Here is a 22,997-nt window from a genome sequence, read left to right as displayed (position 1 = left end):
GCTTTATCATTATTATTATTATTACTTAACAGTATTACCTAGTTTGATTTTGCAATCTCAGATTTCTGTCAAACTGTGAAGGTAGAGGCTCTTCTGGGGCTCATTGTCTGAACCTTAGGTTGTGTCAGTGCTGTATCATCTGCCTGCAAACATCCTGACTGTGGGACTTCCTGAAGGTTTCCCAAGTCTCCTGTCACTTGATGAAAAATGTAAGGACTACCTATAGCAGACATGATGACAGCAAGGAACTCACACTGTCTTTTAAAGAAGGTTCCTAACATTACTGACCGATTTCTGTTGAAGAACCTCTGATCTGAGTGGGCTCCTGAGAAATTTGGAGATCTTCTGCAGCCGTTTGGGGAATTGGGGGATGTTTTCATAAAGGCACATCTGCATTGTCTTTTTATTGTTTATTTTTTTTAAAAAAATTGTAATGGCAAACTTTTTTTCTCCTCAGATGAAGGAGCTTTAGTCAAAGGAGCAAAAAAACTTGGCTATGTTTTCACTGGGAGGACACCACGTTCTGTTATCATTGATGCGGTAAGAGTGTGTGGGAAGGAAGCATTGTGAGATTATTTCCAAATTCTTCTATAAGACTATCCTGGAAATATTGCACAGAAATAGGGCAAACAGGGCAAAATATCCATCTATTTCGGTGTTTTTCAACATTGGCAACTTTAAAATGTGTAGACGTGGACTTCAACTCCCAGAATTCCTCAGCTGGCTGGGGAATTCTGGGGGAATTCTGGGAACTGGAGTCCACACATCCTAAAGTTGCCAGAGTTGAGAAACACTGATCTAAGTGATTAATTAGCAAAGTAATCCTGCTCTTAGTCAGAATGGAAAACTCTTTTTAACCCTGCCAGTTGTAGGGTGAGAAGATGAAATAATGAAATCTTACCAAATGGTGCTTCTGGCATGCTCGGCTAAAAGAGTGCCCTTGAAGAATTTATGTCCATGTTTCTTGAGCATTTCTTTCAAATGTCATATTGATTAATTTTGAGACGGCCAAGTGTATACATGAATATCCTGCCTTGGATTGTATTGTAATCTCTCCAATAGTAGCCTCTCAGGTTCTCGTAAAATCCAAAAGAAAAGTATCTTGAGGAATTCTGTTTTCTCTTCGGCTTTTGGGCAATCAGAGAGGATTAAACATAAAACAGTGCCAACCAGGCCATCCTGAGCCACCATTGACAATAAAGACAGCTCAAAAACACAACCAAGAGAAAAGTGAAAGAAGCTTTTAGATGCACTGAGAAAAAAGCTAGACAATCATTACCTTCTGTATGTAGGAACAAAACTTTTAAGGAATTTTAAGGAATTTTCAATACAGCATTTTTAATTCTGGCATGGCAACATGTTGAGTTACAGAAAATATTCCTTTTGGCATGTTCTTAAGAATATAAGTACATGGTTATGCCCAGCAGAGGGACCTATTTTCACATTTTTTTGATATGGGTGTTTGAAAACAATGCTTTCATTGCAGTTCTTTGTGTATTTTTAGTTTTTCTTTTACTAAAGTGTACCTTATTCTGTTATGATCCCAGCTAGGAAAAGAAGAGACATTTGAGATCCTTAATGTGTTGGAATTTTCAAGGTAATTGGTTTTTAATGGCAATTACAAGAAATACAAGGAGGGAAAGTTAGGAATGTCCTGTAATTAAAATAAATTTTCTTTGTTTCATTTCTTTAATTTATTGACTTTACATTTCACTGGAATTGTCCTTGGTCTGAAATCTTTTAAGGGCTGCAATATAAGCTGATCTGACTTGGAGAGGTTTCAGGGGATTGGATCCTACTTGACCTCCATAAATGGGCTATTTACCTTTCATAGGTAGAACTGAGAACTAATAGATGATCTTTTTCTTATCTGCAGATTGACTTATCTGTGAGCATATTTAGCAATACTTTTAAAAAGTATAATATCCATATTTCATGTATAAACAAACAAATAAATAATACTTGCATATAAGCCTTTCCGTGGATAAGCCAGCTGTCAATTTTTAACCAAAATATGAAAAATGCAGGTTGGCTTATCCACAGGTGGCTTGTTTTTCATGGTATTTTGGTTAAAAATTTGAGGGTTGGCTTATATGCAAGTATATATGGTATTTTCTTACTGCAAATAACCGGTCTGTCAGTCTTACTGAACCTCACTTGGACAATTTCAGAACAAATTAATAGCACAGAAACAATTTTCTCTCTCCCTTCTTCCAATATTACTCACTTTTTAAAGAATAGTTATAAATGATAAATACAGTGGCTAGAAATATAGTTCTAGGCTATTCCTGATTTTTTTTAGTAATTCTGATTTTTACAGCAATTAGAGACACATGTTCCATACAAGGCAAAAATCTTGTTCTGTTCCTCATGCCAGTTGGATAAAACTAAATATTGACCTACATTTCACGTTGGAAATTCTGTGACTAATCTTTCCCCTTCTTTCTCAAAAGAGGGAAAAGAAAAAGGAGGATGGCGAAATGGAAAAGGGTTGATAATGTGATTGAGGCAGTATCACAAACCTTTGAAAACATTCCTCTTTCACTGTTGACTGTATTAGTCTTGGGAAGCAGGGCAGAAATATCCAATACTGTAAATCATAAACTTCAGCATCACTGGCCATTTAGCCTTATAGTTCACCGCTGTCAAACCTGACTAGCTGCAATGCAACTTGAGCTACATGATTTTGAATTAAATAGTATTGTCCACAAAAGGAATAACATTGTAAAAACACTGTGTCAGGGTAGCTGCTGAAAATATGGCATACAACTGAGCTGAAATGACAATACCTTTTGAAGATTATAGGAACAATGAAATTCCCTTTTTATGTACTAAAATGTTAATCGTATGCTAAGTGGTTATTTACTCAGTCATAATTGGTTAGTTGTACATGACATGCTAAACATGGTTCACACATTCCATTGTTATACAATAATTGTGTAACATCCCATTGTTATACCATTCAAAAATATGGGTTTTCTTTCCTTCTGATTCCTGATACAGTTTTTACCTGTATAAAAACAGAGATATTTTGATTTAGTTTTCCGTGGTTATTTCCTTTCTTCAAGTCTCACTTCCAAAAGTTGCAGTATGTATGCAGTGGTTTAATTTAAAAAATACATTCCTAAAACTAGATACAGGAACTGTTTACATTGCAATTAAGTTAATTGCAATTAAGCTTTAAACACACACACAAACACACACACACACAACATATACACACATACACAATGTTATGCTGTGCTGGGGTATATTCTGCTATTCTATATATCTGAAAGCAAGTTTGGTGTAGTTGTTAAGGTGCATCAGGCTAGAAATTAGGAGACCATGAGTTCTAGTCCCGCCTTAGGCACAAAGCCAGCTGGGTGACCTTGGATCAATCATTCACTCTAAACCCTAGAAAGAAGGCAATGGCAAACCACTTCTGAAAAACCCTGCTAAGAAACCTGCCAAGATTAAATCAAAAGTCCCAATCAATCAATCAATCAGTCAATTAATCTGTACATTCAGGCTGACATCATAGATAATTTATGGTCTTGGTTTTTTTTTTAAATAAATCAGAGTTGGCTAGGTACATACATACTAAGTCATAAACTATGGTTTATAAATCATAACATGTAATGGAATGTGTGGATGACTTTGGGGGGTGAGAGAAGGAGATGCTACCTAAGACATCAGACAAGAGAAGAAGGAGCCCCCAGTGGCTTAATTTTCAGAGAGAGAGAGAGAGAGGATCCACTCTAACTGATCTGAAAGTTAAAAATGGCAGTGGAAAGTTTCTACCTTCAGACTTTCAAGAGCCATACAATAAAGTATATTTAGCTTATCTGCCTCTTTCTCTGTCTGGATTGGGAGGGCCAACACAAAAACTGGCTTTACACAACAGCCTAAACCATTATTAAACAAAGTAAATCATAATTTGGTACACTATGTGAAGCTAGTCATTAGGCCAACCTTCCCCAACATATTTTACAGATACATTGGGACTATTACAACTTTGGAAATTCCTAACCTACTTTACTGCTTCTTGGTGACATTATTAACTAATCCTTACTCAAATCTCAGACCTATTTAACTAAATTACCAGTACTGTCAATTTGTGTTTATGAAATACAGGCAAAAGTATTCCATAAATATATTCCACTAAGTAGCTTAGTGGCTACTTTAATAAATATTAGCAGCAACAGCAACAACTTCTAAAAATTACAATGAATGTTTGTCCTATTCTCAGTAATCGAAAGAGAATGTCTGTAATCGTTCGGACTCCAGAAGGTCATCTACGTTTGTATTGTAAAGGAGCTGTAAGTATCTCCTGCCTATTCACAAAACAATAGTGTGATGGTAACCAATATTCTTTGGCATGTGTAAATGTTAATGACAACAGTACTTATACCAGTATTGAACATTGTGCGTTCTTTATGTCTCAAAAATTTCAGTAGCCATATAGTGTGGAAGTTTGGGATGTTGGAACCAAAATATCTGGAAAGAAGTAACTGGGAAAAATGGCTTAAGTCAATGGTTCTCAACCTTTTCTTCACCACGGACCCTCTTTAAATACCTTTTTTGGCCATGGATCATCAACACTTAATTCAGGATTTAAATCACAAATCTTTTCTTGAAGGCTTCGCGGACCCCCTTTGATGACATCACAACCCCCAGGGGTCTGCGGACCACAGGTTGAGAACCCCTGGCTTAAGTAGTGTCAGTTAATGATTTGGAAAAACACTGTACAAGTAATCCTCAACTTACAATTGTAGTAATAATAATAGTAATAATAGTAATAATAGTAATAATAATAATAATAATAATAATAATAATAATAATAATAATAATAATAATAATAATAATAATAATAATAGAGTTGGAAGGGACCTTGGAGGTCTTCTAGTCCAACCCCCTGCTCAGGCAGGAAACCCTGGCCTATATCATTTCAGACAAATGGTTGTCCAGTCTAGTGACTGTTTGAAGTTACAACGGCACTGGAAAAAGTAACTTATGACTGTTTTTCACACTTAACAACCGTTGCCGCATCCTCATGGTCACGAGATCAAAATTCAGATGCTTGGCAATTGACTCATATTTATGACAGTTGCAGTACCCTGGGATCATGTGATCATCTTTTGTGATCTTCTGACAAGCAAAGTCAATGGGGAAGCCAGATTCACTTAACAACCATGTTACTAACTTAACACCTGCAGTGATTCACTTAAGAACTGTGGCAAGAAAGATTATAAAATGGGGCAAAACTCACTTAACAAATGTCTCACTTAACAACAGAAATTTTGGGCTCAATTGTGATCATAAGTCCAGGACTACCTGTATTATATCTCCACTCCTGTAGACTGAACAATGTATTCATAATTTATCACTATCCGTAAGAGCTACTTCTTTACAATGAAGAATTATTATTATTATTATTATTTTTATTTTGTGGTCACAGACCAAAATGCAAGTGCAACAAAAGAGAACACAAGAAAAATATAATCACAAACAATTAAACACCAGAAGCCTTGGCTAAAGGGAATTACAATGTTCTCCTCTAATAGTTACAGCTCTTAAAAGAAATTTAGAAACCTGAAAAGTAATATAGAAGGAGCCATCCCCTAGACAATATAAGACCAAATTACTAACATTAGAACCAGAGGGATGAATTCCAAGGAGAGACAATAATTTAATTCTGCCTGTGTTATACATAGGGCAGTACAATGAAGAATAATTTTCATATTTTTTGACATTTTAAAAATCCGAACCACTTTTGCAATCATGGATAATGTCAGACTTTCATTGGACCTGGTCGTAAATTGTGACTCTCCAGAAGCCTCAACTTTGCAGCCAGTTAATAACCAGCAGAAGAAGCTTCACAGCTTCATCACGGCTAGATAAATTGTTGCATATAAGAAAAAAAAACCTCATAGCCTACTTCACAGCAGAGGTCTCAAATCTTATATTAATATGTCAGCTCAGGTTTTAAATCTTAGGCCTTTTTCTTCCTACCCTTTAAATTAATAGGTTCTTGGTTATTCTTTTCCTGATCTTAAGAATTAGAGAATTTAAATCCATATTTAGGCAAAGATTGTATTAGGTTAAATATACTGATCTGTGCCTGATTAGTTTTATCCAGTGGTGGGATTCAAATATGTGAACAATTGGTTCTCTGTGTGGATACCACTTCTGGAAGTCTGTTCTGGGCCTGGGCAACAAAAAATTAGCTACCAGTTCTGCCAAACTGGTGCGAACTGGCTGAATCCCACCACTAGTTTTATCCCTTATAGATGGACAGAACATATGTCTAAAAAAGGAATGCAGGCATTGTTATGGCAATTATTTATATACTTTTTTATTGACAGGATAATGTCATTTTTGAGAGATTATCCAAAGACTCACAATACATGGATCAAACTCTATGTCATCTTGAATATTTTGCCACAGAAGGTAAATACTTGTTTATTTAATTATTTATTTGATAGCGCTCTAAATATTTGTTTATTGATTTATTATTGCTCTTCTTAAGTATCAAAATGTGTTGTTCTGTAGCTAAACAAATTCTGTTTCCATATATATGAAATGGGAAAGCTTGGGAAATTTCAGAGTTAAGAATAAACATATTTTGTCCAATCATGCTTTTCTAAAACTGAATATGATATAACTGAGACATCCTTGTTAGAAACACACATTTGTCAAGCTTAGCTTTCTCCATCTTTCTTTCTTTCTTTCTTTCTTTCTTTCTTTCTTTCTTTCTTTCTTTCTTTCTTTCTTTCTTTCTTTCTTTCTTTCTTTCATTCATTCATGCAGCTTTTGAATCAATTTGACATATTAAACACATACATAAAAAACAATTTTAAATTAATAAGGCCAAATCTAATATTTCATTTTAATTCTGTTTTTTAATGATAGTTTTGGGGTATTTTTGTATCTGTTTTTATCAGGCTGTCAGCCGCCCTGAGTCCGCAAGGAGAAAAGTGGGGTAAAAATTCAAACAAATAAATAAAAATAAATAAATAAATAAATAAATACCCTAAATTTATACACAATTGTATGCAGGTTTTCTCAATATGCATTCTTTTGTGTGCACTTTTCCTAATATTATGCACATTTATATATTTTAATCTGGTTTATATAAATGTGATGTTCACATTTTATATTCACAAAATACATATATTGATATGAACCGTTTCCCTGATATGTCCATATTTAACTAGAGAACTACATTTTAAAATTCTTCCAATTGTAAATATCAAAATATGATTGCCTATCAGTTGACCAAGCTCTCTTTCCATACTTAAGATCAGAGCCTTGAACTCATCTATTGTCTTTGCTATTCCAGATTTTATAAAGTTGCAAAATTAGTGTGACAAAAATATAATAGGGAGACAAAGGAAACAAAATGCTGAAGAAAGTTATAGCTACTCATTACATTTGCAGCCCTTTAAAACTAGTGTTTGCCTCTAAGCAAAAGATATCTTGAAATGCAGCTTAGCTCATTCCTGCATATATTATTCAAGCCAGCGGTGAAATAAACCTTGTTGAAAATGGACTTCGTCTGGATTGAGACTTCATTTAAAATATGAAAAAGAATGGATTATTGGAGGGAAGCAATTCAATAGACATGATATGTCTCAAGCCATTAGGTCTCAGCAGATGTTAACGCTCTTAAACTTTGGGGGCCAGAAAGGCTGAAATTGATAATGAGGCTGATGGATGAAAAAATGGTCCATGTAATACTCATTTTATAAATGTTTAAACACTTTTTTTAGAACAACTATATCAATGCAGCCCATATTTTTCCTAGATTACTTTAAGAGTCAACCTCTGTGGCTATAGCAATGAGTTTTGTTATCTGGTATCAATCTTTTATATCAATCTCTTATTGACTGGAGTGCTCTCTTATGTAGTAAATGTTTAATGGTGCTGCACGGCAGGAAGAGCCTTGTCTATCCTTGTGCCTGAAAATTTTATTTTTTCTTTGTTTTAGGAACACTTACATGCTCATAATATAGCCTTTCTGTTTAATATGGCAACTTTCCCAATTTTTAATACTTGATGGGCAATAGAAGACAAATAATTACACCAATGTTTGTGAATACAGACATTGACCATGTAAAAATCATGTTGTCCATATTCCAAAAGGAAGGGGCTGTTGTCCAGATTATTGTGGCTAGTCATTTACTTTGAGATCAAGGCAAATAGCAAGTGATGATTAAAAAAAAGAAATTGAGGGCTAACGCTAACTAGCTAGTGAAACTGGGAAACTATATTTTTATCTCACACCAGGATATTCTGTCTTACAGTTTCATTTTATAATATAGGTAGTCCTTGACGTACAACCATTCACTTAGTAACTGTTTTAAGTTACAATGGATTCCCCAACAGCTATTTAGAACCCAGTTTTGAAGTTACAGTGGCCACCTTCCCACGGTCATGTGGCCAAATTTTGAGTGCTTGGCAACCAGCCTGCATTTATGGCTTTTTGCAGTGTCCCACAGCGACATGACCACAATTTATAATGGTTTTGCCAGAAACTGGCATTTATTTCCAGTTTCCAGCATTTATTTCCCAAAACCAGCCCCTACTAAACAATGGGTTTGCTTAACAACTGTGGCATTCACATTTCAAAAAGTAAAATTGCATGGTGCAGTACCAAATATTATAATGGGCCCAAATCTGCTTTGTATGTTCTTTCCTTAGGAAAGCCATACAGATAGTCCTTATTTAGCAACTGCCTCGTTATTGACCATTCAGTTACACAGGGGATGAAAAAAACAATTTTATGACTTGCCCTTGCTTTTATAATCTTAGCAAGTCTGTAAAGCAAAGGAAAGTCAAAGTAAGATCATAAGCACAGTTGTGGTTTCACTTAGTGAAACTTAACAACCGAGTTGTCAGCCCCAATTGTGGTCGCTAAACAAGGACTACCTGTATTCCTTGTTTGTTTGTTTTTTGCACCACATACATCTGAGAGTATAATTTATAATCTCAAATGTATTACTCTAATAATTTTGAAAATCAGCTTCTGTGTGGGAAGGAAGTTTGGGTTTTTGGAGTACATTGAGTTCGCTCATTTACTTAATAATTGTTTTTCTGTCTCAAGTTTAAGCCAAATTCCTAACCTCTCTAGATGTTTGAGTTGAACTTCTGTATTTCCTTTTCTAGGTTTGAGGACTTTGTGCATTGCCTATGCAGATCTATCAGAAAACTCTTACCAGGAATGGCTGGATGTATATAACGAAGCCAGCACGAATTTGAAAGACAGAACTCAAAAGTTGGAAGAGTGTTATGAGATCATTGAGAAGGTTAATAAACATAATTTTGCTTATTTTAATTTGTACTCCCTCCTTTACTCCCTCCTTTACTTATTTTAATTTGTACTCCCTCCTATTACTGCACAATAATGTCTGGGAGAGAAAGTGTTAAAAATGGGGTACTATTCCAATCCAAGTTTTACACAGCTAAGGTTATTATATTTGCTTGGAAAAAGAGTATCTCCAAAATGCTGTTTGTTACTTAAATCTAGGAGCTACTTGAGTATTATCCAAGTTATTCAATCAGTTGCTAGTCACTGCATACAGCTGAATGGAACTTGGACTTTGCTTGTGTCATAGGAGCCATGCTTTAGGTGGCCCCAATCTCCAGCTGCTCTTCATTGCTGGGTTAGTCTCAGATCTGCCTCATTTATGATTTAATCATATATTACTGAGGCCAGGAGAGATCCATCTTGGAAATGAGTCCTTCAGGTTTTGGGAAAGGGAGAGGGTGTAGCTTTGCTCATCTGAAGCTCCTCTACATATGTAAAATATGCAAGTGTTTGTGAAGTTAGACTTCGGATCAACTATTGCTATTTCTGCTGAGCAGCTGTCTCTCTACATGAATTGCCAGATGCTGTGGCTGGGTTGATAGTGGTCTTGGGTGGCTTTAGTCCGTCCTCCCTGGGTGTGAGCAGAGTCATAAATTACCCAGGAGTTCAAGGCTATCATGGCAACCATGGACCTGATGCTGGCTATTGAATGTCCAACTCACAAGGGAGAAGAGCACATACTGCAGCTGTTTTTTTTAATCTCAGGCAATGGTGATGCTATCTGGAACTGGGGAGAGGTTGTTATCATCATTTCCCTATCATGGACAGCCACTCCTGGTTGGAGTTCTTTAGGACTGCCCTTCATCACAGGACATATTAAGTTGGTTCGCCACAGACAAGTAATGGACCCAGAAGGAGCTTGGGTTGTCCAGGGACTCTCATGTATGGTTTGATTGAGATCTTAATTGTTCCTTGAAATTAGTTGGTGGTGGCTACTTTGGATTAAATCATACAGGTATTAAATCTTGCTGCTTTGAATCCTGGAGAATCACTTGCATTTTGGAGGTGTTGTGGGAGATGAAATGGCAAGCATGCCATTGACAGAAGATGAACAAAATCTGATCAAGCAAGATTAAAAGACTTTTTTTAAAGAGTGTGTGAGTATTGTTGCACTCTTATTGCATCAGCATATGCAATCATCCAGAATGCAACAATATGAGTAATTAAAGGGTGCACTTTGGTACCCCCATATATAACATAAGCTGTACTGGCTCCTGGTAACCACCTTGTGCAATTCATAGCTTTACATTGTGAGATTCTACTATAGTTATTTCTGTCTACCCTACTATTTTGTGAAGAATAAGCATGCTCCTGGTCCCCTCTTTGACCTCATATCATCTAATTGGATCTGGGAGAAAAGCATTTAGTTGGTTATCACCCTTTGGGATGAGCCCCTTCCTCCCCATTCCCAGGCAGGCCTGATTTTATTAGGTGTTTTTTTTTTTTTTTTTTGCAGAGCCTCTTTTGTAGAGCTATGAAGATCTGTTTTTTCTCCTATGAATTGGTCCATGATGGTAACTGCGCCTTCCTGCTGGGAGTGTGAATGTTACTCAGCCTTGATTATGCGCTTGTATACAAATGTGGTTTTTAAATTGTCTTTTCTATCATTTTTGTTTGGCTTGGCTTATTCAGGGTTTTTATTGATGCACACTGTCAAGAGTCATACATTATAAATTTCTTAAATAAATAAGTCAGTTCGAATAAGACAATTTGGCTAATGGGAAATTTTGATGATTTTCAGCTTCCATATAAAATTGCACTGTTAGAAATCCTGGAAGGAACTTGCCATGTTTTGGAAAAAGGATCATAGCTTGGAGGGAAGCAACAAGATCAATTTAATGTTCTTTGGAGTTTCATAATTCAGGACCTTTTTGTCTCAGACTTTGTAGACTGGGATGAAAGTGACAATCTGATCCACGATAGTGTCCTGAAAAATGAATTAAAATATGACAGTAACCCATCCCTGTCCTTTCCTATTGTATTAGAATTTGTCTAGTAAAGGGTGCAACCAACATGGGTGAGTGTATTTTTTTATAAGATAAACAAATGGATAAAAAAAATTGGATTCCCTTATGATTTTTCCTAATACCATGTTTTCTAAAGTTAACCAGTTTTTCACACTTAGATCAACCGCTCAAAAGTTTTCCATTTCTATGGCTTAACATTTGGTTTAATTTAGGCCTTAAAAATATTAAATCAAAAGATAGTTCTCCTGGAACGTATGTTTAAAAGTGTTGGTTTTTTTTATAATTTTTACAACATAACGTTTAAAATACACTGAACAACTCTTAAATGAATATTTGGCTTGTATGCTTGGTTTGTAACTTAACCATTCCTCTTCTAGAAAACATCATGTAGTGACTGAATGTATACATTTTCTCTTTATAAAAACATCATGTTCTGTTCTTTGTTTTTCAAATTTTCAGCTATTTTTAACAGCTTTTGGCAAATGATATTTATAGACAGCTATGGCCTCCACCCTAAACATGGAGCAAGGTTCAAACTGGAGCTCATTTGTGACTCATGAATGCACATGTATTGCAATAGATATATAAATAATATCATTCATTGGGTGAAAGCTAACAATACACAAATGACTATATGTGCATGAGAGCACATTTAACTAAATAAGGGCAAACTCAATGAAGAAGCACAACCCGTTAACTCCTGCGCGGCTGTCTACATGGTCGTATCAATAGTACAGTTCTACTATGCTGATTTAGAAAGCCACCAGAACTTGCTATAAAAAGAGTGCCTTCCTTCTAAACCTCTTTTAGAAATCAAGCTTCTGGAAAACGGATGGAAACTAGTCATTTTAGGCCCCAATGCTACGGTCCTTGGAACAGAGCCAGGAATTATATGCAGTCAGATTTCCCTTTTTGAAATAGGAAGATGATGTCTGCTGGAATTGGGTATGTCTAGTTTAATGAAGAGAAGGATGAGGGGGGACATGATAGCAGTGTTCCAATATCTCAGGGGCTGCCACAAAGAAGAGGGAGTCAAGCTATTATCCAAAGCACCCGAAGGCAGGACAAGAAGCAACAGATGGAAACTAATCAAGGAGAGAAGCAACCTAGAACTAAGGAGAAATTTCCTGACAGAACAATTAATCAGTGGAACATCCTGCCTCCAGAAGCTGTGAATGTTCCAACACTGGAAGTCTTTAAGAAGAGATTTGACAGCCATTTGTCTGAAATGGTACAGGGTTTCCTGCCTGAGCATGGGGTTGGACTAGATAACCTCCAAGGTCCATCATCATCATCATCATCATCATCATCATCATCATCATCATCATCATCATCATCATCATCATCATCATCATCATCATCATCATTATTATTATTATTATTATTATTATTATTATTATTATTATTATTATTATTATTATTATTATTATGGGAGTCTGAAGCTTAGTTCAGCCCCTTCTTTGTCAGCCTCCAAGAGACTCCTTCAGAGGCTATGGATTCCTGATTTTGGGATACCTTTCAGTATCAGAATTTTAGCCAGGACATGGGAATGAATTTCTATATACAATTCAATAGTAAAGGAGCTAACAGTGCAAGAATAGACCATGATTGGATAGATATCTTGCTTTTGTTGCAGATATAAGAAACCCTAATAATGACTAACTACTACAGAATATAGCAACTGTACAGCATGGTATAGGATTTAAATCTAGAGTTTAAATCTATTGACATTGTGACGCTCATTTTATCATTTGCCCTCCTTGATCCTCCTAAGGTTGTTATGATGCCTAATATAGCCCCAATATAAACTCTCAAGTTTCCTCTTTCCACTGTGTATTCAAAATGGCAGTAATTAATATTTATATGTATATATGTGTGTGTATGTGTGTCTGTATGGAATAGGTATATATATGTGTGTGTATTAAAGTGATTAAAGGCAAGATTGGGGGGAAGTGTCAAGTAACCATTTCATTTAATTCTCACTTGACATGGTAATTCTGCAGGCTTTCCTCCACTGCTGATTTTCTAAAGTTGCGATTACTATTATTTCTTTTAGCCAAAGTGTGTGCTATTTTGATGATTTCTGAAATGACTAGTTTTATGCTATATGTACATCAACTACATTGGTTTGTCAGCAACAAAAAAAAGTAAGACACAACTTGCTGTCATTCTTTTCACTTTTGAGCATCACCCATTTCTTTCTTCTTCAGGAATTGCTGCTTCTGGGTGCAACAGCAATTGAGGATCGCCTTCAAGCTGGGGTCCCGGAAACGATATCTACTCTAATAAAAGCAGAGATCAAGATTTGGGTACTAACGGGGGACAAACAAGAAACTGCTCTCAATATAGGTAACAACTCATCTATTTTCCCAGGGAAGTTGTCCTTTGCAAATGCCACCAGATATAAATTGTAGATCTTGGTATAAATGAAATATTCCGCTTTGGCAAGTAATCTGACCGGTTGGAACTCTATAGGAGACAGTCAATCAGTGGAATAATTGGAAAATTCCTGGAATTACTTAAGACAAATAATTGTATCCATAATTCCAAGGAATGTTATTAATGCAATCAATTTGATTGATTCTAGCTTCTTGTTTTATATATATATATATGTATTAATTATGTTACATTATGTTACTTTAATGGATAATAAGGGTATACATAACAATACTCTACATAACATGTTTTTTTTAAAAAAAAAACTAACGGTGAAATAATTATTGCAATAGCATCAATGCAAATTGCCAAATGTACTGTATGAATCAAAAGTTTTTCTTTTAATGGAGCTGTAGTAAATGAGGCAGAGAGAATTAGTCAAAATAGGATGGAAGGAGCAATTGTGAGCAATTTCATGTATATAAAAATAATAAATGGGCTATGATTCAATGTTCTGTAAATAGTGTATAAACCCAAAAGGATAATATCACAAAATCATTAAAAACCTTAAAGTTTCTGTGGTTAAATCACTTTTCCGCAATAAAATGTAGCCACTTTCATTCCGACATATAGACTAAATAGTAACTAAAACCCAACAATTATATAGCATCCTGAATTTAATTTTAAAAATCAATCCCCAATGACAGTTGTACATGAAATTCAAACAGAATATTAGCTAATTTCTAAATGTTTAAATTGTGCTTAATATCCCCTTCCTACTATTTTCATATTAATTAATATTTTTTATTCCAGTGTTATATCAACAATCTATGATTTTGCAATTGCCCCCTTGCTTTTCAGTTCCAGCTCTTCTGCTCAGGCTTTATTTATTTCTTTATTTGAATGATTAGTTGATTGATTTCTACAGCTGCCCATCTTAGTCAATGACTCTGGGTGGCTTACAGTTCAAAAAATATATTACAATTAAAACACTAAGAACATTTTAAAACAATAAAAACATCCAAAATAAATATATAGTATATATAGCAGCTAGGATACTTGGCCAGTTAGCAATACAGGCAGGAAACAGAGTCCTTAACACATTCATCAGTGCTGTATCCAAAGTATTCAAAGAAAGTTTTGTTAAAAACATCTCCAGACCTGTTTATTTAAGTTCATTCTTTCATAGAATCCCTCTGATATTTATTCCTAATGGGTTTTATTATTAAAGGGTACCGGTAGTCTTAACTTCTTTCAAAAGTTTCAGGCAGAGCTTATTGCAAAGTTAATTTAAGCTGCAATTGCATAGCTCCAATTGTCCGTTCCTTAACCTATTACTGTATTTAGTAACACCCCTTCTTATTAACATTATTACTGTGTACTCTTTCTGGAGTTTAATTTTCACTGTTCTGTTCAATTCCAGGTGCTTTTGCACCAAGTGCTTTTAACTTTTGTGATCCCAAAGACAATACACGCTAAGACCAGGATCTCAAGTATAATTTAATGAAGGCTTTTAATGACAAAGCCCTGATATTCTATGACTTCACTTGCATTACGTGGAGTTTAAATAGCCAGTAGGTCCTATTATTTACACTTAAAACTGGAATAGCCTCCTTCGAAATAACATTTTAAACGAAATGTCAGTAAATCATATGGGTTTTCTTGCTTCCCACAGTAGTGAAAAATGTAAAAATACATTCAGAAGCTAAAACAAATCAAGAAGGATGTTCAGTACTGTTCTTAAGATGGCAAAGCCTGAGGATTTACTCCTAGGCTTGAGGCCCAGTTATGCTATGGGAAGGAGAAATATCACATTTTGTCTGCTTGAGATAGATTTTTGTTTGACTGTGAATGTACCTTCCTCTCATATAAACTGTTGCCTAATGCCGATAGATAGATAGATAGATAGATAGATAGATAGATAGATAGATAGATAGATGTAGGTAGGTAGGTAGGTAGGTAGGTAGAAGACAGACATTTCTTCTATCTATCTATCTATCTATCTATCTATCTATCTATCTATCTATCTATCTATCTATCTATCTATCTACCTACCTACCTACCTACCTACCTACCTACCTACCTACCTACCTACCTACTACGGCAGACATTTCTGTTTTCTCCTGTAAATAGTTTAATATTATCACAGGTCGTTTTCCCTTTACATTTCCAAGGAAAGCGCATGTATGTGTTTGAGTAAGAAATCAATCTCGATGCAAATCTCCTTGCATAATTTAATATGAGCTCTTGCTGATTACTGAGGAATTCAGTAGAATGTGCGTTGCTATTCTCCAGTTCCACTTGTCAAATGGCGTCTTGCATGATATGAAAGATGTAAAATAAAACAGCAAGAAGAAGCTTAGAAATTACTGCTCGCTGCTGCAGCTGTTGTTCCAATCAAAAACTACCAGAAAATCCCTTTCAATTAGTTATACCAAATTTGTAACAGTTTAGGTCCACAGTCATTCCCAGGGGAAAAACCAGGTCTCACTTGATGAATAATCCTTAAAGCTGTTATTTCTCAAAGAATTTTTAAAAACATAATTTGGCATGCCAGACCTCATTCCAGCATTATGAAATTGTTCAGTGTACAGGTCTTTAGAGAGACCTTATAGAAACTCACTGCATTTTTCTATAGTTGGTTTTTATTCTTGATGATAAACTTTAATCCTCCCCCAAATTTTATTCAGTTTTATTCAGATTTAATCTAATAATTTATATTTGTTTATGTTATTATTCTTCATTGTGAGTATTGTATACTTTTTTGTACTTTTTCTTGTTGAAGAAATCAACAAACAACAAATCCCAGGGACCTGATTCACCAACAACATAAGCAGTTTTGCATGTTTTAAAAACTATAGTGGCTGGTTTTACAAATTACCTTAAGCCAAAGCCAGCAAGCCAAATTAGACTAACGTGATTTGGACTTTCTTAGACATCAGTATGCACATAGAACAAAGAGCTCCTCTGTTGCAATAGACTATCTATGTACAACTAAAACTCTCATGGACCCTGCATTTCATGGGATTGAAATCTGTCAAATTTATAGTTGTTCAGTGCTGCCACACTGCCCAGAGGTTCATTAAACTGGTCCTACCCTAGCGCTCTGGAGGCCAAGTAGACCAATCCCACAAGGGTGGTCAGCCACAGAAAAGCCAGCAGGAAGTCAGAAGACACTTCCACTGCATTTTTGCCTTGGCCATTCTGTTTCTCTGTTTAGGTAAAGAAATATCTGTTGAGACAATGAGACAATGGGTCACAGTTGTCTAGTTCTCCCACAAAGAGTTGAATTAATTGCTTATTAGTATCTTGACTTCATAGCTATATTCTCTTTATGCCAGGCTCATACTACGCCTTGAGAATTAGAGTCTTTTTCCATCTGTCTCTATCCAACTACTGGAATTGGACAAAGTGGATGGTTAAGCAATGTCATTTAACGGGACCAAGGAAGTATGTCTTCTCTGTCATGGCACCTGCCCTCTGGAATTAGATCTCCAAGTTATCCAGATGGCTCTCACCCTGATGACATGCTGGAAACTATTAAAGACCTGGTTATTGAGCTTTGGGACAGGATGGTGTTTTGAGCCCCTGTTGGATTTTGTTGTTGTTGTTGGTTTGTTTGTTCCAATATTTATCTTCAAATCGCTCTTGTTTTATTTCTTTCCCTTTTCTTACTTTTTCTTACTTTTTAAATTGTAATCTGGAGGCCTGGAGTCACTCTATGAAGGAGATGGACAGTCACTAAATTTTATATAAATACAATGCAATACAGTGGAGTGCAGTGCAATACAGTACACAATAGGAGATGGACAGCCTCTAAATTACATAAGTAAATAAAACCACGATTTATTTAATAAAACATAGCTGGCTGAGTTTGCTTAACAGGCTAAGCCATAAACTATAGCTTACCAGTCAAAGTGTCTTAGTTTACATAACACTTTAAGCCAAACACAAATACAGTAAGCAAATAACTTGCAACCTGTGTCAGCTTGATGGGCAAAGCAGGCCTTGTTATTTTTCTTAGGTTCAGTAGTGACCGGGGAAATGATGAAAAATGCTTTGCATGATGATGTCACCACATATTTTTATTTTGCCATCCTTAAACTTTATTGCAGAGGCACCATCATAGAAGCATCTAACTAGCCATTGTGGAAATCAAGTGATGTATTACATAGTCCAGGCTTCCTCAACCCAGTACTCTTCAGGTGCTTTGGGACTGAACAATTTCCAGAGTTTTATGTTAGCTGGTGTATGCTAATATAGGGAAGGCTATAATGTGATTCAACACAGCTCTTTTTAAATAGATTTTGATTTCATACCACACTGGGCTTGTTTTTTCTTGCACACAATTAAAAGTGTCATAAGGGTCATGCTGGGAAGCTCTTGTACATTCTGTGATTCTCAGATTCTCTGCAAATTCCTACACAATTTAGAAATGTTCATTAGGATTCATAGTTATATATTAAACTTGCACAAAGGAAAGCTCTGGGGCTGGCCTCCCAACTCAGGAAAATGTGCCAATGAAGGAAAGGAGATTGATTGCGAATTTGGGCTTTCTTTCGCTCATGATGATAGGATGACTGAAGAAGATGCAGGATAGTTTTTTATGAGCCCCTTGATTATATTTTCTGACACCACCCATTGTATGTTGATTATTTCTCTAGGGTACTCCTGCAGGCTTGTTTCCCAGAGTATGAGTCTCATCCTCGTGAATGAAGATTCTTTGGATGTAAGTGGAATTCTACCATTCTGTTTGATTTAAATATTGTCATTATTTGATCTAAACTTACCAATACACAAGCAGAAATCAATCCAGACAAATGTGTACAAAAGGAAACTGAAACACATGGGGCTTCAAACCATGTCCCACTCTTATTGGAGCATACCCATCCCTCCAAATGACTTCTTAAAATGAAAGGATTATACTAAATTGGGTTGGGGTATGGGGCTGAAATTGCTTTGAAATGGTGCTTCTAGTCCTTTACTAGATTTGGGGAGAACCCTCTCTTTCACCCTCAGTCTACTATGCCATAGGTTACCTCATTTAATAGCAACTGTGAACCATGAAGATAGTTGGGGTGGGAAATAAATTTGAGTAATAGCTAAAGGATCTCAAAGGTCCAGTGGAGAGAAAATAACATTATTGTACTTACATTTTTTTTCTTGATAATTTGAGTGTAGAAAGCTTCTACCTTCTCTCCATTTAAATCTTTAGAACAGAGTAATAAACAAATATTGTAATAAATGTGGTTGGGTAAGAAAAATAGGGAAATTTGGCATTCTGTTGTTTAATATACTGAAAATGATAGACCTCGATCTGAGAATCCAATATCTACTATCATGCCACATAAAAGGGGGGCTTAACCAATTATCACACACCATTATCGATGATAAATTTGTTGGCNGGGACTCAGGGCGGTGAACAGGCGATAATAAAAACCACAATAAATATACACAAATTTCTGTCTAAAATCAAATTAAATAACAGGCCTGCTCTAAAAATACCCCATACAAAACCCCCACTAAAACATAATCAAACTACGCCAGGCCGGCCGCACGGAATAGATGAGCCTTCAGATTAAAGCAATCTCTTCCATTTTCAGATCACAAGCCAACTGCTTAGAGATGAAAATTAGGCCAGAAATTATTTGGGACAAGTCCATGGTTGTCTTGCAGTGTCCTTATACCATCTGCCAAGTGTTGAGGAGAAAACAACCCCTCCCATCTCAATAGTTGGGGAAATTGCTAGCAACAAGGTTGAGGAATTCAAGCAGGCACCCTGAGCAGGCATCACATGACTAGGGTCCTCTTTTCATTATAATTTCAAAAATAGGCAGTTGCACTCCCAACACTTACAGAGCAGGACCTAAGGAAGCAAATAAGAATGCCAACCTGATTAAGAGATTAAGACTTTGTCTGGGCCAAAGTCACCCTTATTTAATTATAAAGTAGTTCATCTTAGGCGTAATCTAAAATACTAAACACGATTCCATTTTGATTCTCTTTCTGTTCTTTGACAGTTTTTCCAAACATTGTTCCTATCAGATGTATTGGCCTTTAACTCATATAATCATAGTCTTTGATCTTACTGGATCTAGATTATGGGTATGGAAATCCAACCCATCTGAAAAATACCAGGTTGAAGATGGTTTACATTGAAAACCTTTCTTTCTGAGTAATAGTACTTGGCTGGAAGCTTAAAAATAACTTTTTGACCTGAGCCCTGAGGGGAAAAAAATAGGTTTCTTGACAATTTCAGCAGTTTTTAAAAACACAATTTTACATGCAGCTATAAATGGAAATAAAGGATCATCCTGAGTTTGACAACTGAGGGGGGGGGAAGTCTGTGAAAAGGTCATGTTTGAGCACATAGAAAAATGATCCTCTAAAATTAAAATAAAATATTCTCTCCCCCCCCCCAATGTTTCCTGTTTTAAGGTGATATAGACCATATCCAAGGAATCTTCAAGAAGATCTGCTCGTATTACAGGGAACAGGCACTCAAATACATTTTTAGAAGGATGTAGAGTTTAATTAAACATCTTAAGAAAAGTAAACTGAAACAGTGCAGAGAAGGCAACAATGATGATTGAGATGTCTGGATATTTGGTCTTGAGAAATATGATAGGACTCTTCAAGAACCCAAAATGGTATCACACAGCAAGCAACCATGATCTCTCTTCAAGTGTTGTGGTGTAGGATGTGAAATAATCAGTATCTTAAGTTATAGAAGATAAATTCTAGTTGGGAAGTGTCAGGCCAGTTCTATATGGGAAATAATGAATGAGGTAGTGAGTTCTCATCTGTTGGATATCTTCAAGCAGACAATTGATAGTAAATTGAATAGACAGGTTTTGTAAATGCTTTAATTTGGACCCTGCACTAAGCTGGAATTTTCAGTGGCTGAAATAATTTCTTCCAACTGTTACAATTCTGCTTTTCTCTCCCACTTCATTGCAATTGAGGAACTCAGCCTTGTCTGTGGGATAGTTAATCATAACACCAAATCAAACTAAATCAAAATCTGTTCTTCCTGCAGTTGAAGTCAGAGTTTCATACAGAGGACAGCTATCTTAAACAGGAATTCTGATCTGTCCCTTCCTGATGCTACATTCAACCCAGCCAATAAAACCATGCCTGAAAGTCAAAGGAACCCAGAATAAAGCAGTTGCAGTTGCAAATTAAAACCAGGTGCTTTACTATAGCACAGAGCTAAGAATACACAAACCCATTGATTTCAATGGCTTAAGCATGCATAAATCTGTTGATTTAGTTCAGGGGAATTAGAAGGGCACACACTGTCAAGTACCTATGTGTGCCTAAGCAGCTCATTTGGATTTGAGCCATAATGATTGAACATAATAATTCACATATGCAATCCAAAGCAATAACCTGCACTTTAATCAGAATAATTTGGTTTTGGGGAGGTTGCCAAATAGCAAAAGCCAGATTATGTGACCCAGAATAAATTACTTCAGGTTTAAAATTGGTCTGTAGGGTTTCTTTTTCCCCACTTAAGTGGTAGAATAACATAGAGTGAGAAAATCTGAAATTCTCAACTAGTATGCAATAACTTCTCTTAGAGTTTTAGACTGCTTGTAAATAATCAAGAAGTTGGTTTCGATAAGTTGCTTTATTTGTAGTTGTTTGATTTATTTGTTTGTTAGATATGATAGGCTCCAGTTAAAGAGATACCTGTACCAAATTAGTCTTGACTATAAAAAGTGAATAAGGTTCCATGCAGATTAATCTAATATGCCTCTGGATACATATTTGACTTGCAGGCCATGTTGCCTCATGAATTACGACAGAAGCTGTACCTAGGTAACCTTCATGATCTCAAAAAACTAAGCCTGGTCATACCTGAAATACTGGGGTGAGAAACCACCAGACTATTCTAAGTCTCTACTCTAAAACAAATCAGAAGTTGGTAATGGCAAACAATTTCCATATGATTTTCAAGAAAACTATTTGGACACATAGTCCAGGAGTTGAACTTGACCAGAAGGAGACTGTGCTTTTTATTGTCTTTATTTATACTGCATCATTTAAAAAAAAAAAATCCTTGTGGAGATAGGATAGGATAGGATACTTTATTTGTCCAAGTGTGATTAGACACACAAGGAATTTGTCTCCAGTGCAGAAACTCTCAGTGTACAAAATAGGAGAGAGAAGATCGATATTATTCTTCCCTCTAAGGAACTCCAGTAGTGTATATAACAATCCCTGTCCCGTTTTCATGGTTTCTTAGTCCTATCTATCCCCTTAAGTCTATATCACAATTATTTCATTTTTTCAATGCATTTGCACAAATACATCAAGTGTCCTGCTCAAGGGTCATTCACAGGTAATCAGGTAGATGGGTTTTATCCAGTAGCGCAGAAAATCCAGTAGAACTGGAATCAGTTTCATAGGCCATTTTGGTCAACATCCTATTTAACATAAGTCCAGAGGAGGGGTGTCTTGCAAAGATGATTATTTGAAGACCTTAAGTGATAGAAACACCAACACATCCCTGGCCACTTGATTCCATTCTCTTCTTGAAACTCATGTGCTGCAAAATGCAGACCTTCTGTTTTGGCCTGTTCTTTTTGTGTACAGTTTTGCACAGAAATGATATTACTGTACAAAATCACATCAAATCCATGAAGAGCATATCCATCCATCCTCATCAACCACTGATAAGGGACTTAATCTTGTTTTTCTTTTCTTTTCTAAGGGTAAAGGGTATAACTACAAAGCAGGCCTGGTTGCTTAATAGTGCTCATCTAATCTTGAAGAATTTCAAGAGGCAAAAAGAAAACAAAGGTGCAGACATTTGAATGTCCCATGAAAGGGAATGATGCAGAAAAAAATGAAAGGATGTATATGTTTATTTTTTACATTACTGACATATATGGGAAGAAGGATACTAGTCCATATAGTTAGTCCAGGGTGAGTAATATTCTTTTACTGCCTGCATTCCAGCTGAAGTAATCTTTTGGGGCTACGTCGCATGCCAGTGTCTGGCCAAAGGTAGCAATAATTTTCTCGCATCCCCTTCTTTTCTAGCATCCTATCTTTCTCTCTTTCCTTTCTCAGGTAGCAAGCTGTTGAGGAAGGGCTCTTGGCAAAAGACTGAACTGATTGAATATATTTGGCAGATGGGCTGCACATTGCTCATATCTCATTTAATTTCTCAGTTCTGTTATTTGTTTGTAAAATCTACTACAAGACTGGACAGACATCCTGTAACCATCATGTTGATTTGCCTGCGTATAGGCCATTCTTTCTTGCAGAGTGAATTTTTTTCAGAAAGAGGT

At 35.9% G+C, this 22,997-nt stretch overlaps 1 protein-coding gene across 1 annotated transcript in view; it reads left to right on the top strand.

Annotated features, from left to right (window-relative positions):
* The window catches only part of ATP8A2 (ATPase phospholipid transporting 8A2), a 339,208-nt gene that overhangs the window by 96,528 nt on the left and 219,683 nt on the right, over positions 1–22,997 (top strand). Inside the window, exons 18-24 of the mRNA XM_015817039.2 lie at positions 458–540; positions 1,548–1,597; positions 4,232–4,301; positions 6,348–6,432; positions 9,151–9,290; positions 13,530–13,668; positions 18,360–18,424. Coding sequence (XP_015672525.2) covers positions 458–540; positions 1,548–1,597; positions 4,232–4,301; positions 6,348–6,432; positions 9,151–9,290; positions 13,530–13,668; positions 18,360–18,424 — 632 coding nt within the window. The remainder of the gene's footprint in view (positions 1–457; positions 541–1,547; positions 1,598–4,231; positions 4,302–6,347; positions 6,433–9,150; positions 9,291–13,529; positions 13,669–18,359; positions 18,425–22,997) is intronic.

The sequence above is a fragment of the Protobothrops mucrosquamatus genome, unplaced genomic scaffold (genome assembly GCF_001527695.2).
Source record: "Protobothrops mucrosquamatus isolate PMUCROS unplaced genomic scaffold, P.Mucros_1.0 scaffold549, whole genome shotgun sequence".
Taxonomy (NCBI): Eukaryota; Metazoa; Chordata; class Lepidosauria; order Squamata; family Viperidae; genus Protobothrops; species Protobothrops mucrosquamatus.
The sequence above is the reverse complement of the archived record's forward strand: the minus strand, read 5'-3'. Positions and strand labels throughout refer to the sequence as shown.